The sequence below is a fragment of the Hipposideros armiger genome, unplaced genomic scaffold (assembly GCF_001890085.2).
Source record: "Hipposideros armiger isolate ML-2016 unplaced genomic scaffold, ASM189008v1 scaffold_96, whole genome shotgun sequence".
Lineage (NCBI taxonomy): Eukaryota > Metazoa > Chordata > Mammalia > Chiroptera > Hipposideridae > Hipposideros > Hipposideros armiger.
Genome location: NW_017731446.1, coordinates 1,313,901 through 1,328,814, shown reverse-complemented (window position 1 = coordinate 1,328,814; position 14,914 = coordinate 1,313,901). Strand labels below are relative to the sequence as shown.

Below are 14,914 nucleotides of genomic sequence, written 5' to 3'. Positions count from 1 at the left end.
CTCTTCCCGGGTGAGGCAGATCGGTCGCCAGCCACTGGACGGTCATTCATGGTGGCTCTTGGCAGCTCATGCCGGCTGCTGGCCGCTCATGCTGGCTGCCAGTCACTCACAGTAGCTTTACAGCAGCCCAATGCAGCCTCACTGCAGCCTACGTGGTTGCAGGTGACACACAGCAGCCCAGCTTCAGGTTGAGCTGTTGTTCACCATCTTAGCTGTAAAGGGCGCAGTGTCACTGGCCCTCATGTGGGATCCAAACCAGGGCCCTGCTGCTCAGAGCCAGCGTCCCAAGTCAGCTCTTAGCCAAAGCGCCACTCAGCCAGCCCTGATCTGGTTACTTTTAATGTAATTACTGGAATATTTAGATTTACATTTGACATCTTACTTTGCTTTTTGTGTGTTCTCTTGTTTGTGATCTTGCTTTCCCTCTTTTTTTGCATTTATTTGGGTGTTTAAATTCTGTTTTTTTCTTTCTATTAGCATATTAGTTACATAGTCTTTTACTATTTTTTAAATGTTTACCCTAGAAATTAAAACATGTATTTTCTTTCTTTCTTGAAATATATGTTTATTTTTTTCAGTACATAATGTAGTCATAAGGTACAAAATTTAAAAGATACAAAAAGTTATATGATAGGAAGTCCTCTCCTAGGGGGAGGGGAGTTATCACTTTGTGAGGGGTGTGTGTAACTATTACATTGTTTTGTACACCTGAATCTAATTTAAAAAAAGTCCTCTTTTACATACCGGCCACCGAGTTCTCCAGATGACTCAGAGATGTGTATCCACCAATACAGTCATCTGGCCTCTTTATTAGCCCCCAAACATACTGTATTTATTGTTCTTTAAGCTGGAAGTCTTGGCATATATCTTCCTGCTTATTCATCCATCAACTCATACCTCAGAGCTCAATTAAAGCCTCTTTCTCCTTCATAAAAATTTCCCAAATAAATCTAATTCTAACTGATCATCCTGACTTCTGATGGTAATTGCAGTTGTCCTCATACATTTTAGCCCTTAATTATGTTGTTTTGTGCTGTTTTCTTTAAGTTTTAAGTATGTAAATCTTACTTCCTATCTTAGATTGTGAGTTCCTTGAGGGCAAGATTATATGCTTCACTTGGTCTATATAATGCTGAGCACATAACAGATGCCCCCAAAATATTAATCTTAATTAAATTGCTACTCTGATAATGGCAATCAGAAGCTAGTTTTCCAATAAAAATTTAATTTTGGTGCATCTTGATTCTCAGTTATACATGGTAGGAGTAGCTTTTAGAGTTGCTTTTAAATGCAAAATTACAGATACAGAATTGGAAGCTACTTCAAAAAATATTTGCTTATAAGATTGTGTGGTTTTCATGTACTTGTTTTGCATTTCATGCTACTTTAAGATAAGAATTAATGAAATATACATTTCTAATTCCATATCATAGTGTAAAAATATATATTGCTACTTAAGATATGTACCACTTTCTTTTTTAAGTGCTGACTAGTTAACATTCTTTTTTCTAAAATATCTTCTTTCTTGATTACATTGTCAAAAACGCAGAAAATACTGAAAAATACTATTTCGACCAGTGAAAGATAAACATTAGCATTTTATGTATATACTCAGTTTTTTTCTTTGTGTATTATAATAGATAAGTTCCCCCCTCTAAGTTTCTCACTTTGTATTCTTAATGTTTGCTTTTCAGCTTTTCCTAAAAAGATTCCTGTATACCCTAGAAGTGCTTGAGGAAGAGTGATAAAGGCAAGTATCCAGCTCTTTGTAGTCACTGAAATAACTTGGTTCATAGCCAAACCCAAAATCTTTGGTCACCACATCTATCAAAAAAACTCCAAAAAATTGGAAAGAAAAATTTAAAGGAAAAAAATAATTGTATATAATTTGGAACATTTTTTAGTGTACATTTCTAAACATTTGACAGATTTTAAAAACATAATTTTAAAACTTATTCCTCATATTAATTCAGAGCTACTTATTTTTTGAATGTGAACTAATGGCATACATATTATGTCTTTAGCAAAACTGTTGTAGAAAAATTGTTAAAAATTCTGAGAATTTAACAAAATTAACTGAAATGCCTGGTCTGTAGGTGGCTATCTTTTCCTCCTCTCTTTCCCACTTTTCATTCCTTCCCTCTGCTCCCTTTCTGCAATGCCCTTCTGTTCCCTTTTCTCTTTCCCCACTTCCTCTGGTTCACTTATAAGAACTTTACTTTTCAGAGAAGCTGAGTGAATAGAAGAGAAGCCATCATTTCCTTCTTACAAAACCACACTTAGTTTTGCAGTTGAACTTGTTTGTTTTAAACTAGGGATCTCGATACAGTTATTTGGAGAATTTTATAAATCGAGCAACAGTTATTATTTATTTGAATTTTACTATCTTACAGAAGAAAATAGAGGAGTCCTAAAAAACTTTGCCATTATTGAATTCCCTTAGCGCTTGCATCCTTACTGTCAGCAACTTTATAGTCAATTATTATAGCATTACTGTCTTTGGTATTTTTGGCACTGCATTTGACCTGCCTTAATATTTGGCTTATATTGAAAGGTGGCCATAAAGATTTTCTGTTGGCCTACAGAAATTTTAGCAAGCTTCAAAATTTTGACCATATTTCTTGTTTTTGTTGAAATCACAGCAATAATGCAGATGATAGCTACAAGTGTAAGTACCAGATTACTGTATTTTACCATGTATAATGCGCTTCCGTGTATGATGCACACCCACATTTTTGGCCCAAACTTTCAGGAAAAACAATCTTTTGTTTTAATTTTTTAAGTCAAATGTGTTTGTTTACATTTAGATACTTGTTTTTTGTATTATAAAAGAAGTTTAGCATTTATTTAACATATCATAGTAGAAGAAATTTTATGTAACAAATAATTACAAAACACATGAACCAGATACAAGGTACAAGAGATTTTATGTACCGATAACAAATTTACGATATTTACGCATCATAGAAGGCCAAGAACTCTTTGTCTTTGCAAGTTCATTGTAAGTTCAACAAAACCGATTATCATATCCCAGGGTATTGTGTTGCACATGGATGTTGTTATTGATTTCTAGAGTTACAGTTTTAACTCAAAAGCATAAATAAAAGAATTAAAAACATTTATATAGATATGGAATTGGTACTGCCCTTGTATAATGCGCATCCTTATTTTTCCCTCACTGATTTGGGCCAAAAAGGTGCGCATTATACATGGCAAAATACGGTACATTTTATCATTAACACAATAGGTTTTTTTAAAAAATTCTTATCTTACCATTTGATGTTTAAAGCATGGCTTAGGGTACTATGTTAGATAAGCCTCTGCTAGTCTGTATGATTATGTCTTGCCTTTAGAAATTCCAGAATTCATTACTGTTTTATTATGTAATCTTTGCAGCTGTGTAGATAGTCTATGCAAGCTTTGGCTTGGAAATTGACAGCCTGTTTCTAGGTTTTCCTAGGAATGCCGGCATTTCCTTGTAATTAAATTAGTTGTTATTTCGAGTTATATGAAAATAAATGATGTCCAAATGTTAGTGAAATCTCAAATGAAGTTGTTGACATAAAATGTACCATATTTTTCATTTTAAAAATGAGAAGCAGATGGCCACTTGATTAATTTATAACACTGCCCAAAGAAACAGATTTGCTGAGTAATAAATTCCTAATACCTTTATATATGAGACAAGTAGGTCATTTGGTTTTCCAACTAACCTTGACACCGTTTCTTTATTCATGGTATCTTTTTCTCTCATGGGAGAAATGTATTTTATATATTTCACTTCAAAAAACAAGAAAATCAGTTGTATTATTTAGGTAATGAAATACAAGTAAGGAAATAAGTAAATTACTTCCTCATTTATCAGCCTGCTGCTTTCATATCCTCCCATCTTCTCAGGGTCTAAATAGCCCAGCGCAAGAGATTAGTTGATATATTAGTTGTATTATTTTGGAAAATTTTCTTTGGGGAGCTCAGTGCTTTGCAGAGTGGGAATAATTCAGTTAACTAATAGTTTGCTCTACAAACTCATGAGGGAAGGTAAGGATAATTAAATACATATACTATGGCAACATTTTTGCTCACAAAGAGCCCTCAAAAGTCCAGTAGAGGCCAAGACAATCATTAACTAATAAGTATTAAGAGTTTCTTTCTTGGCTTTCCCAAAGGGAAAAGGAAAAACAAAAGCAATGCAGTCTGGAAAAGGGTAAGAGGCCCCAATGGTGTGGCAAGATTTCATTGTAGCCACAAAGAGTTTGATAGAAAGGCAGTTTCCTATTCTCATGGGTGCTACTTTTTTGCGTAGTTTGGGAGCAAAGAATTTTGTGGTATTTAGAAAGAGGAAGATACTAGTGAGAAGCAAATGTCTTTTACCCTGTCACACTGTTTATGCTTCTGAATCATGATGAGGTCAGGAGATGGGGAAATACGTGTACGTATGAAGAACATGGACTGCAGAGCCATAATGACAGTGCCCATATACATGGTGAGAAGGCCTTCTGAGACTAGTTACCAGGAAGAAAACTAGTGGGTTTGCATCCCTGTCCCTCTGAACTCTAGTAGCTTTGAGTTCTCAAGAACTCTTACATCCAGCTACTTTATTCTTTCTAGATTGCTACTTGGTGGCAAGGAATCCTCATTTCCCCAGAACATGCCCGCCATAGTGCTTCATTGGTAGTAACTTAAACTGCTCAGCGTATGTGGTAGGTAGGGGGTTTTAAAGCCCTTTGAACAAAAAAACAGAGGGAAAATAGGAAATAAAGAACTTCTCCCTACACCATATTTTGTCCTCTTTAGTAGGTTCAGTGTGTTAATGCAAGTTTGTTTTATATATTTGCAGAAACTCAATATAAAAATAAACACTTTCTATTATGAAAAATCTGACGCCTACCATTTTCCCTTTTCTTTTTTGGCATGTGATTTCCATAACCATGGCGATTGTGCTAACCTTACATTTTTTAGTTTCAGCTGCCTTTTAATTTCCTGCATTTAATATTGGTGTGTGGTTGCTATTTGAACTTGCTTTTTCTCTTTCATTATACACCAGTTACTGTGCTACTTTGCTTTTGAATTTGTGTGAATATATGGGAATCCTCCGTCAGCGATGATACTATTCAGAAAAAGGGATTTCTTAGAATCTCTTTTCTTGATAGCTGGTACTAAGCAAAGCTCTAGTCTCTCTGAAGACAGACTCTGTCTGAATAATTCACTCGTGTGGTACCAGAAGGTCATTTGTGCTTCAGCAGATAATTCAACTTACAAGATTCTTATTTCTATTCTTAAAAAGCAAACTTGTTACCCCTAGTTACCAGTGATCTTGATGAATATGAATGGTAATAAGAAATTCCTCTTTTCCATTAAAATCCACATATAGTTAGGTTAGGATATCCACTTCTCATTATTGTTTGAATTTACTGAGTTTCAGCATATGGATAATTAGTTGTGGTTATTAGTGAGAGAAATTAAATTACCTCAGCAAGGCTATATATATTGAATGGTCTGTTCTCTTGATTTCCTAAGCAATGACTATTTGTCAAGTACTATGGGTTCCATTCCAAGATGACCCCTCTAGTATTCAATTCTTCACATATTGAAACTTGTATGGATTTTTTTTTAAATTGCTGTTTTCATTTCCTATGTACTTGTTTCCAAGCTTTTTCTCTTATTCTAAAAAATAACCATTACCCACTATCTAGAAAACTGTCTTTTAATCTTCTGATTAAAGATTGCTTAATGGTAGTGCTTATTTGTTTGGCTAGTGGCATGTTTTTCTCTGTTTTTAACACTGGAGTTTCTGCATGGATTTATAATACGAGGTTCTTTTTTTTTTTTTTTAACATTAGATAGGCATGGAGCCTCCGCCTCACAACTGCATGTGTAGTTACTATTGAAGCAAATGCCTACCTAACTTGACAGTGTTGGTGTGTTTAAAATTTTTTGAGTTTGCAAATAAGCATATTAAACCTACTGATGGAGCCTTCAGGCAGTGAACAGTTATATGAGGACCCTGATCCTGGAGGCAGATCCCAAGATGCAGAGGCCAGAAAGCAGACAGAATCAGAACAAAAGTTGTCTAAAATGACTCACAATGCTTTGGAGAACATTAATGTGATTGGCCAAGGCTTGAAGCATCTCTTCCAGCACCAGCGCAGGAGGTCTTCAGTGTCTCCACATGATGTGCAACAAATTCAGGCAGATCCAGAACCTGAAATTGATCTGGAAAGCCAGAATGCATGTGCTGAGATTGATGGTGTCCCCACCCACCCCACAGCTCTGAATCGCGTCCTGCAACAGATCCGAGTGCCACCCAAGATGAAGAGAGGGACGAGCTTGCATAGTAGGCGGGGCAAGCCAGAGGCCCCAAAGGGAAGTCCCCAAATCAACAGGAAATCTGGCCAGGAGATGGCAACTGTTATGCAGTCTGGCCGACCCAGGTCTTCATCCACTACTGATGCTCCTACCAGCTCTGCTGTGATGGAAATAGCTTGTGCTGCTGCTGCTGCTGCTGCGTGTCTACCAGGGGATGAGGCACCTGCAGAGCGGGTAAGTCTGTTAAAAGAGTTTTTTTTTCTGTTAACTCATTGTTCTTTGTAGCTAGGATTCACCGAACTTTTCTTTGGTAACTAAAAAGAGATATCTCAGCAAGAGTTATCTCAAAGTTGTGGTAAGAGATAGTTTCCATTCTCATTAAATAAAGGGGATGAATAATTATTGCAGCTAATGAATGCATGCTTATAATTCCTTTTTGTTGAAACCTTCAGTATACTTTATGTGCTCTTAATGTATTAAGTCTTCATTTAATGGTAGACAAGCAAAGATGCTTTGTTTGTTGTAGCTTTGGTTTTGCACATGAATTTGGCTTCCTTACATTAAGGAAGATAATGAGTGAGTTCTAGAATCTGGATTTGTGCTTAGTGTGGAAATATACTAAATTGGTTATAATTTTCAAATATAATGTACCACATCAGCATTCATTATACATTTTGCTTTCAGCAGTAGAGCATATGTATTCTTATAATTTACTCTTTTTAAAAATTATTTTATTGGGGAGTTGGGGGAGGGGAACAGCATTGGGGAATCGGGGAAGAGGAACAGACAAGTTGCTGTCCTTTTGTTCTTCAGTCTAGTTGTGGAGGACTAATTTACGCTTAATAAACAGTATTTTGGGAGTCTGTCTGGATGGGAGAATTAGGCATAACAAATTTAGAGGAAACTTCTTCCGTATAACTCGGACTTTACCTCTTAGTTATGTTAGTTGAGGCACATAGAAGAAATGGTTCTGCTAGGGTTTGAAAACTCAGGTACATGTAGCCAGGCAAGTAGTGAAAATGAGTGAACTGAAGTGTTTATGGAACTTGGAGAAACTGAAGATTAAGTACATGCCTTGTCTAATGGGACAATGTCTTCTTAGCTTTAGGTGATTGTTGTTATTTAGGACTGTGAGCCCAGTCTTGCCAGGGCTTCTGATTTTTCAAGAGAAACTGGAAAGCTTAGATGAGTAATCTTTTCATTTTTAACATATTATGCAAACCACACAGAACAAACACATTTGTGGGCCAGGTCTGCCCTATAAGGCACCATCTTTCTATCTTTCGGGTTTACTTTTGTGTATTCCTTGAGGTTTTTATGCTAATCATTTTCATTCTGTGTTGCTTCTGGCACAGGTAAGTTTATTTTACTGGATATTTAGCCTAGAAATTTAAATATTGAATCTAGTACCTTTAAACCTTTCCTACCTAATTGTGACATTAAAAACAAACAGGTAATGGACGGTAAATCACTTCAAGAAGTTAAACTTGTCAGAGTAACAGATTCACTAGAATAACAGAATCATCAGAATAGTGATTCACATCATTAAAATTTTAAAGTATAAATGAGTAAGAGTAGCATATATTTATGTGCATAATAGTTATCTTTGAAATAAAAAGGACATTTGATCATGGATTGTACAATGTAGTTTGCAATAAAAACTAACAGTGCAATTATATAATTTGTCTTAATCTGTACCAGAGAACATTAAGAAATGTATTACTAATGATTCTTGAATTACAGACTTTTATGTTAACAAGGAAAAGTATAAGTAAAGCACATTTTATGCATTTATATTGTTTATTTTGGAAAACTTCATAGAGAGCCAAGAGAATTTAAAAAAAAAATTGTTTCTTTTATGCTATTTGTCAACTTTATTGACATATATTTACAATAAAACTCACCAATTTTAAATGTACAATTTGATTAGTTTTGGAAACTGTATAGTTACGTAACAATAATCATGGTATAGAACATTTCCATCACCCCAGAGTGCTTTCTCATGCTCCTTTGGTGCAGTCAGTCATCTTCTCCAGCCCTTGGCCCCTGGCAACCACTTATCTGCTTTCCTATCACTATTGTTTTGCCTTTTTTAGAATTTACTATATTTATCGGATCATGCAGTATAGTCCTTTGTGTTTGGCTTCTTTTATTTAGCATAATGCTTTAGAGATTCACTTGTGTTGTTGAATTGTTCCTTCTCATTGTTGAGTAGTATTCCACTGTATAATTATTTGTTTATCCATTCACCGGTTGATGGATATTTGGATCATTTTTGTTTTCTGGCTATTATAAATTGAATTGCTATGAAGTTTTCTATATAGGTATTACAGATATGTTTTCATTTCTCTGAATTATATGGTAAATGTATCTGTACTGTTTTTGACATCAAATGTGTGGGTTTTTTCCACACCGACAACCAGTTGTGACACCAACTCAGTGTCCTATATAATTCAATTCAATTCTGACAGTAACTGCCTGGAGATGACATAAACTTCATAGGTGAAGGACTCAGTCCTACAAGACTGTCCCCACTTCAGACATCAGTTGCAAGTCCCAGGTTGCCACATGTAGCTCTGACTAACCAGCTATAAATCAGGTGTTCCCGTGACTCCCTCCTCTGGTTCAGTAATTTGCTAGAACGGCTCTCAGAACCCAGGAAAGCACTTTACCTATGTTTCCTGGTTTATTATAAAGGATACAACTCAGGACAGCCCGATGAAGAGATGTACAGGGCAAGGAATGGGCGGGCGTGGGGGAAGTTTGGTGGTGCAGAGCTTCCATGTTTTCTTTAGACAAACCACCTCCTAGCACGTGTGCACTAACCTGGAAGCTCTCCGACCCCTGCCATTTAGGGTTTTTGTGGCAGCTTCATTATATAGGCATGGTTGATTAAATCATTGACCATTGGTGATGAACTCAAATCTCCAAAACTTCTCCCCTCCCAGAAGTTTGAGAAGTGGGGATGAAAGTTCCACCCCTTAATCATGCCTTGGTCTTTCTGGGAACTAGCACCCATCCTGAAGTTATATAGGGGTCACCAGTCATCTTATTAGCTATAAAAGATACTCTTATACTCCTGCAATTCCAAGGATTTTAGAAGTGCTTTGTCAGAAGTCTGAACAAAGACCAAATATATATTTATCACAGTATTATGTTTACCTTATAAAGTAACTGTACCATTTTGCATTTCTACCAGCAGTGTATGAAAATTGCAGTTTCTTCATATCCTCACCAGTATTTGGTGGTGTCATTATTTTTAGACATAGCCATTCTGATGTGTGTGTAATGGTATTACATTGGGGTTTTTAATTTGTGTTTCTCTAATGACATTAAAAGATTATTGGCAGAGTTTTTTATAAAGTTTATAAAGATTGGCTAGTGATCTAAAAAAGATTATAAATATTTGAAGTGAGTTTTTCTTAGACATTTAAGTGATCTGACAGAGCGCATCACAAGTAGAATAAATCATTCACCCAAAGTTTGCTCTTTGTTTAATTACATTAAATCTGAATACCTGACTTATAGTTTTAATAAATAATTTTTATTTATAATCACCCATCTGGGAGATAAAGCTAGTGTTATTCATGTGTAATATCAGAATGTAATAGCATCAATTCTAATTGATAAAATTAGACATATCTAGATATAGAAGGCACTAGATTTTCATTGGCTTCTTGGAAACGCATAGGTTATGTTCTGTTTGTTAGGTTAGGTTCATTGCTAGAACCTAAGTACTGTACTTACCCTCTTAGCCAACATAATTGGGATCAAATAGTTTATCAATTAATCAAAAAGTCAAAGTTTTTACTATCAAAATATTATCAAAAACTGAAACATACATACTTTGAATATTTTATTTAACTTAAAACCAAGGTCTTACATTTTAAGATATAAATATAAATCTACTGATTGGACTTCTGTTCCTATCTTGTATTCATTGCATGAACTACAATTTTTAGTTTTAATTTTTATAAAGTGGAGTGAAAACCTAATGATAATTGTAAAGCAGTTTGGAACAGAATGTTAGGTTTTAATAATCTCTTGATATGCCTTGCCCACCTTAAACTTATTTTTTAAAAACCAAAGTGCCTTTATTGAGTCTTTCCAAAGCACATCACAGTTTTCATAGAAGCAATAGCCCTTTTTGTACTCATATCTGATAATATTTGTTTAAATTAATTATAATGAGTATAACTAATAAACTGATGTGGGAGCAATATGTATGTGGAAGTACTAGCCATGAACATTGATTATCCTGTGGGCTTGGAATTTGCATGTCCTTCAGAGAAAACTGAGCTTAAGAATAATATGGCAAGTCAGTTAAATGGAAATTAGCCTGGAAAGCTTCTACTCTGCTGTTTCTTCGTGTGTGAGATTGTTTCGAATTCTAAATATTGACTCCTTTATTTTTATATCTTTATTTTCTTGCTTAACTCAAAGGTCTGAGGATGAAAATATTATAATACTGGTGATAAACGTTTAAGTATACTGATATTTCTGTCCCATGTAAGTTAAATAGCATTCGTACAGGCTTGTGTGCTCATGTGCCCATGTACACACACAACAGTGAGGCAAATGTTGAGTTGATTTTTTTGCAATGTATCCATTGTGTTTGAAAGCCACCTGGTTCTGCCTTAGCCATCTGCCACATAACCAGTCTGGTTTTTAAAGTATGTTCTTGATCCTTTTTTTTTTTTTTTAAGATTTTATTAGGGAATTGGGGGAGGGGAACAGCATTGGGGAATTGGAGAAGGGGAACAGACAAGTTGCTGTCCTTTTGTTCTTCAGTCTAGTTGTGGAGGACGTCACTTCACTGGCCCCTGTTGGTATTATCATTGTGCTCTTCCCGGGTGAGGCAGTCACTCACCGGCCATTGGACCTCTCACGGCGGCTCATGGCAGATCAGGAAAGCTCACCCCAGCTGTCAGCCAGCCCCACTGCAGCCTACACCGTTGCTGGCGACTGACTCACAGCAGCCCAGCTCCAGGTCGAGCTGTTGTTCACCATCTTAGCTATAGAGGGCAGCGTCACTGGCCCTCATATGTGGGATCCGAACCGGGGCCCTCTGGCGTCCCAAGCCAGTTTTTAACCATCGCGCCACTCGGCCGGCCCTGGTTTATTTTCTGTTAAATATACTACTTATGAAAAAATATATGGAAGAAAATTTAAATTTATTTTTATTAAGAGTAACCTTTTAAATAAAACCAGAATCTTATTAAATGCACAATTTTGTATTCTTTTTGATTAAAATTCTTTCATAAGCATTTTTAGATATTCATAAATATTCTTTACAGAATTTTGCTGATTGCATAATATTACAACATATTTTGTTGTAATACCATAATTTTTGTTAACCGTTTTTATATAATTGAGTTGAAGATGGAGAAATAAAAATATTTAAATTTCCAATGTAATTTCCTTTACATAAAACAATATATGAAATATTAAGAAATATTTAGGAGTACCTAGTTGGTAGTGATGCTAATGATAGCTACCATTTATTGTGTGCTTTTTTATATGGCAGGCAGTGTGTTTAAACACACACACACACACACACACACACACACATTTTTTTTTAAGATTTTATTGGAGAATTGGGGAGGGGAACAGTGTTGCAGAATTGGGGAAGGGGAACAGACAAGTTGCTATCCTTTTGTTCTTCAGTCTAGTTGTGGAGGATGCTGCTTCACTGGCCCACGTTGGTATTATCATTGCACTCTTCCCAGGTGAGGCAGTTGCTTGCCGGCCATTGGACTGCGGCTCACAAAAGCACACCCCAGCTTCTGGCCAACCCCACTGCAACCTATGCTGTAGTCGGCAATTCACAGCAGCCCAGCTCCAGGTCAAGCTGTTGTTCACAATCTTAGCTGTAGAGGGCGCAGTGTCACTGGCCCTAATGTGGGATCCCAACTGGAGCCCTGCTGCTCAGAGCTGGTGTCCCAAGCCAACTCTTAACCAATGTGCCACTCGGCCGGCCTTATCATTTTTTAAATTAACTCTAAAACTTCTCTATTTTTTGTATTTTCTTTTTTTTTTTATTGATGAACTAGCGGAGGCATAAAGAAGTTAAGTATATACCCATGGTTTCCTAGCTACCATGTTTCACAACTAGAGTATTTCAGAATTGAAATAATAAATCTAGGCCACCTATATTTTGATTAGCTAGGTTTTAGTCACTACGGTGTGCTAGGCACTATCTGATTTAAAAACTGCTTTTACCTACCATATCAAAGTGTTTCTCCATTTTTATGTGTTGGACATTGGTCTAAGTACTTGGGAGATAAACAAGGAATGTACAGGAAGTAGTATAAGTTTTTCTTTCTGCACTTTAAACTGTTAACAATTTTATTTGTATAATTTGATAGAAACAATCAGCTATTCACATTTAATTTGTAAAGATTCGGGTTAGCATTTCATATATAAGATGGCCTTATTTCATATCCTTCTGTCAGATTTTTAAAAATGGCTACCACATAAGATTGTTTATTTTATTATTTTTTTTTAATTGGGGAATTGGGGGGAGGGGAACAGACAAGTTGCTGTCCTTTTGTTCTTCAGTCTAGTTGTGGAGGACATTGCTTCACTGGCCCAAGTTGGCACCATCATTGCGCTCTTCCCGGGCGAGGCAGATCAGTTGCTGGCTTCTGGACGGCTGCTCACAGCGGCTGCTGGCTACACACGGTAGCCCATGGCAACCCACTGCCACAGGAGCTGCAGCCTACGCCGTCGCCGGTGACTCACGGCAGCCCAGCTTCAGGTTGAGCTGTTGTTCAGCATCTTAGCTGTGGAGGGCATGTCACTGGCCCTCATACGTGGGATCCGAACCGGGGCCCTCTGGCATCCCAAGCCAGTTCTTAACCATCGCGCCACTCGGCCGGCCCAAGATAGTTTATTTTATACCTACTACTTATGTTTAATGTTCTCTAGGGTATCTCTGAAAACTTCCTGATCCTAGACACAGTGAACTTATAGTCTAATTCGTGATATGGCGAACAATATAAAATGGTATCTATGTGATAAATGGTATGAACAAGTTGAGAAGAGAATGATCGTTCTGGGTTATTGTGAATAAAAAGCTAAGAAAGGGACGTGGGTGTTTTGAATTGGGTCTTATAGGAGAAATAGGATTTAGATATGTGAGTACATGAGGATAGAAGAAGGGTTATTTCAGAAAGGGAAATGATAACAAGCAAGGAAAACAAAATTTATTGGTGGGATACTTAGTCAATTAGAGTGGTCAAAGAAGCATGCGTGTCAGTTGCTTTGGATCCTTTTTGGAATGAATTAGGGTATAAATTTGTTTCTTTTTTTCATCTCATATCTATTCAACATATTTGATCAAATTTATGAGTGCCTGCTATATGCAAGATATTCTGGAAAATGTGGACATATAGATGCATAACACTTGATTCTAGCTCGTAAGGATTTTTAAAACTAGCAGGAATGATAAGATGTACATTGAGAAAGTAACTTGTGAATTTTAATAAAGCACTTTAACATGAATCATTTCATTTGATATTTTTAATAATTCTATGAGATGATAATGAAGGGTTCTATTATACTATCATTATTTCACAAACTAGGAAACAGAAGTGATTTTAAGGTCACAGTAAGGGGTAAAGATTTTGATTTCTGTAGGTTAGTTGTCTTTCTGTAACACCATGCTGCCTCCACAATATCATGCAAGGTAGAACGTGATACATGCCATAAGCAATATAAAAAAACTTGTGTTTATGAAAGGAGTAATTAATTCTGAGGGATCCTTGAAAGTTTTGAAGAAGGGGCTTCAGGATGTTGATGTGGGTAATCTGGGAGTAAGGATGTCCTCTAAGTAAATACTTGTAGGAATAAAACTAGTTAGTATTTTCTTAGTAAACTTACACTCTTTCAAAGTATTGGGTTGTCAGAAAAGTTATGATGCATTTTTGCAATGAAAAACAGAATAAATATGTCATGACTTTTCTGACAACTCAATATATTGTGTACTTGAATTTAAAGCCTTTGACATTTTGGCTGATACACTGAGAGGCCTAGAACTGTCTGCAGGGCTTGCAGGACAGGTGCCATGTATTAGCTTTATATCCCTCCTAACACCTAGCAGGACAACATTTTTCACACATATACCTCATGCAAAAATAGCATTTTAGGGTATTTATTGAATAATGAGCAAATCATTCTCTGTCCACATTGTAAGTGTTGTGTCCTTTAGAGTTTTAACCATAGGCCATACCACTCTGTTCACTCCTTTGTGAGCTTAAATGTTGTCATACTTTCAGCTTCCACCAAATTTTGGACTCTAGCCTGACCAGTCCTATAATCTTCAGAATTGGTTATCTAGCTGTCTATTGGTTGTCTGCATAGGCAATTCAAACTTATCATTTCCGAATTTAAACTCATCATCATATCTCATAAAGCTTTTTATCTTCTAATACATTTTCAAATAGATGTTTGCAGATGTTTTCAAAATTGAGTGAATGCAGCAGAAATCATTTAGTACGCTAGTTGAAAATACGATTTCTATGCCCCATTCACAGAATTTTTTTTTTTTAAAGATTTTTATTGGGGAATTGGGGGGATGGGAACAGTGCTGGGGAATTGGGGAAAG

The 14,914-nt window shown here is 36.2% G+C and overlaps 1 protein-coding gene across 13 annotated transcripts in view; it reads left to right on the top strand.

Moving 5' to 3' along the window:
* The window catches only part of TMCC1 (transmembrane and coiled-coil domain family 1), a 222,694-nt gene that overhangs the window by 48,561 nt on the left and 159,219 nt on the right, over positions 1 to 14,914 (top strand). For 10 of the 13 annotated variants that reach the window (XM_019646009.1, XM_019646008.1, XM_019646003.1 and 7 more), the window contains 2 exons: positions 1,695 to 1,750; positions 5,841 to 6,540. In XM_019646009.1, the coding sequence (XP_019501554.1) occupies positions 5,968 to 6,540 (573 nt within the window). In that variant the 5' untranslated portion in view covers positions 1,695 to 1,750; positions 5,841 to 5,967. Of the gene's footprint in view, positions 1 to 1,694; positions 1,751 to 2,642; positions 2,669 to 5,840; positions 6,541 to 14,914 lie in introns of all 13 variants that reach the window. The other 3 variants (XM_019646014.1, XM_019646012.1, XM_019646013.1) reach the window with 2 other exon arrangements.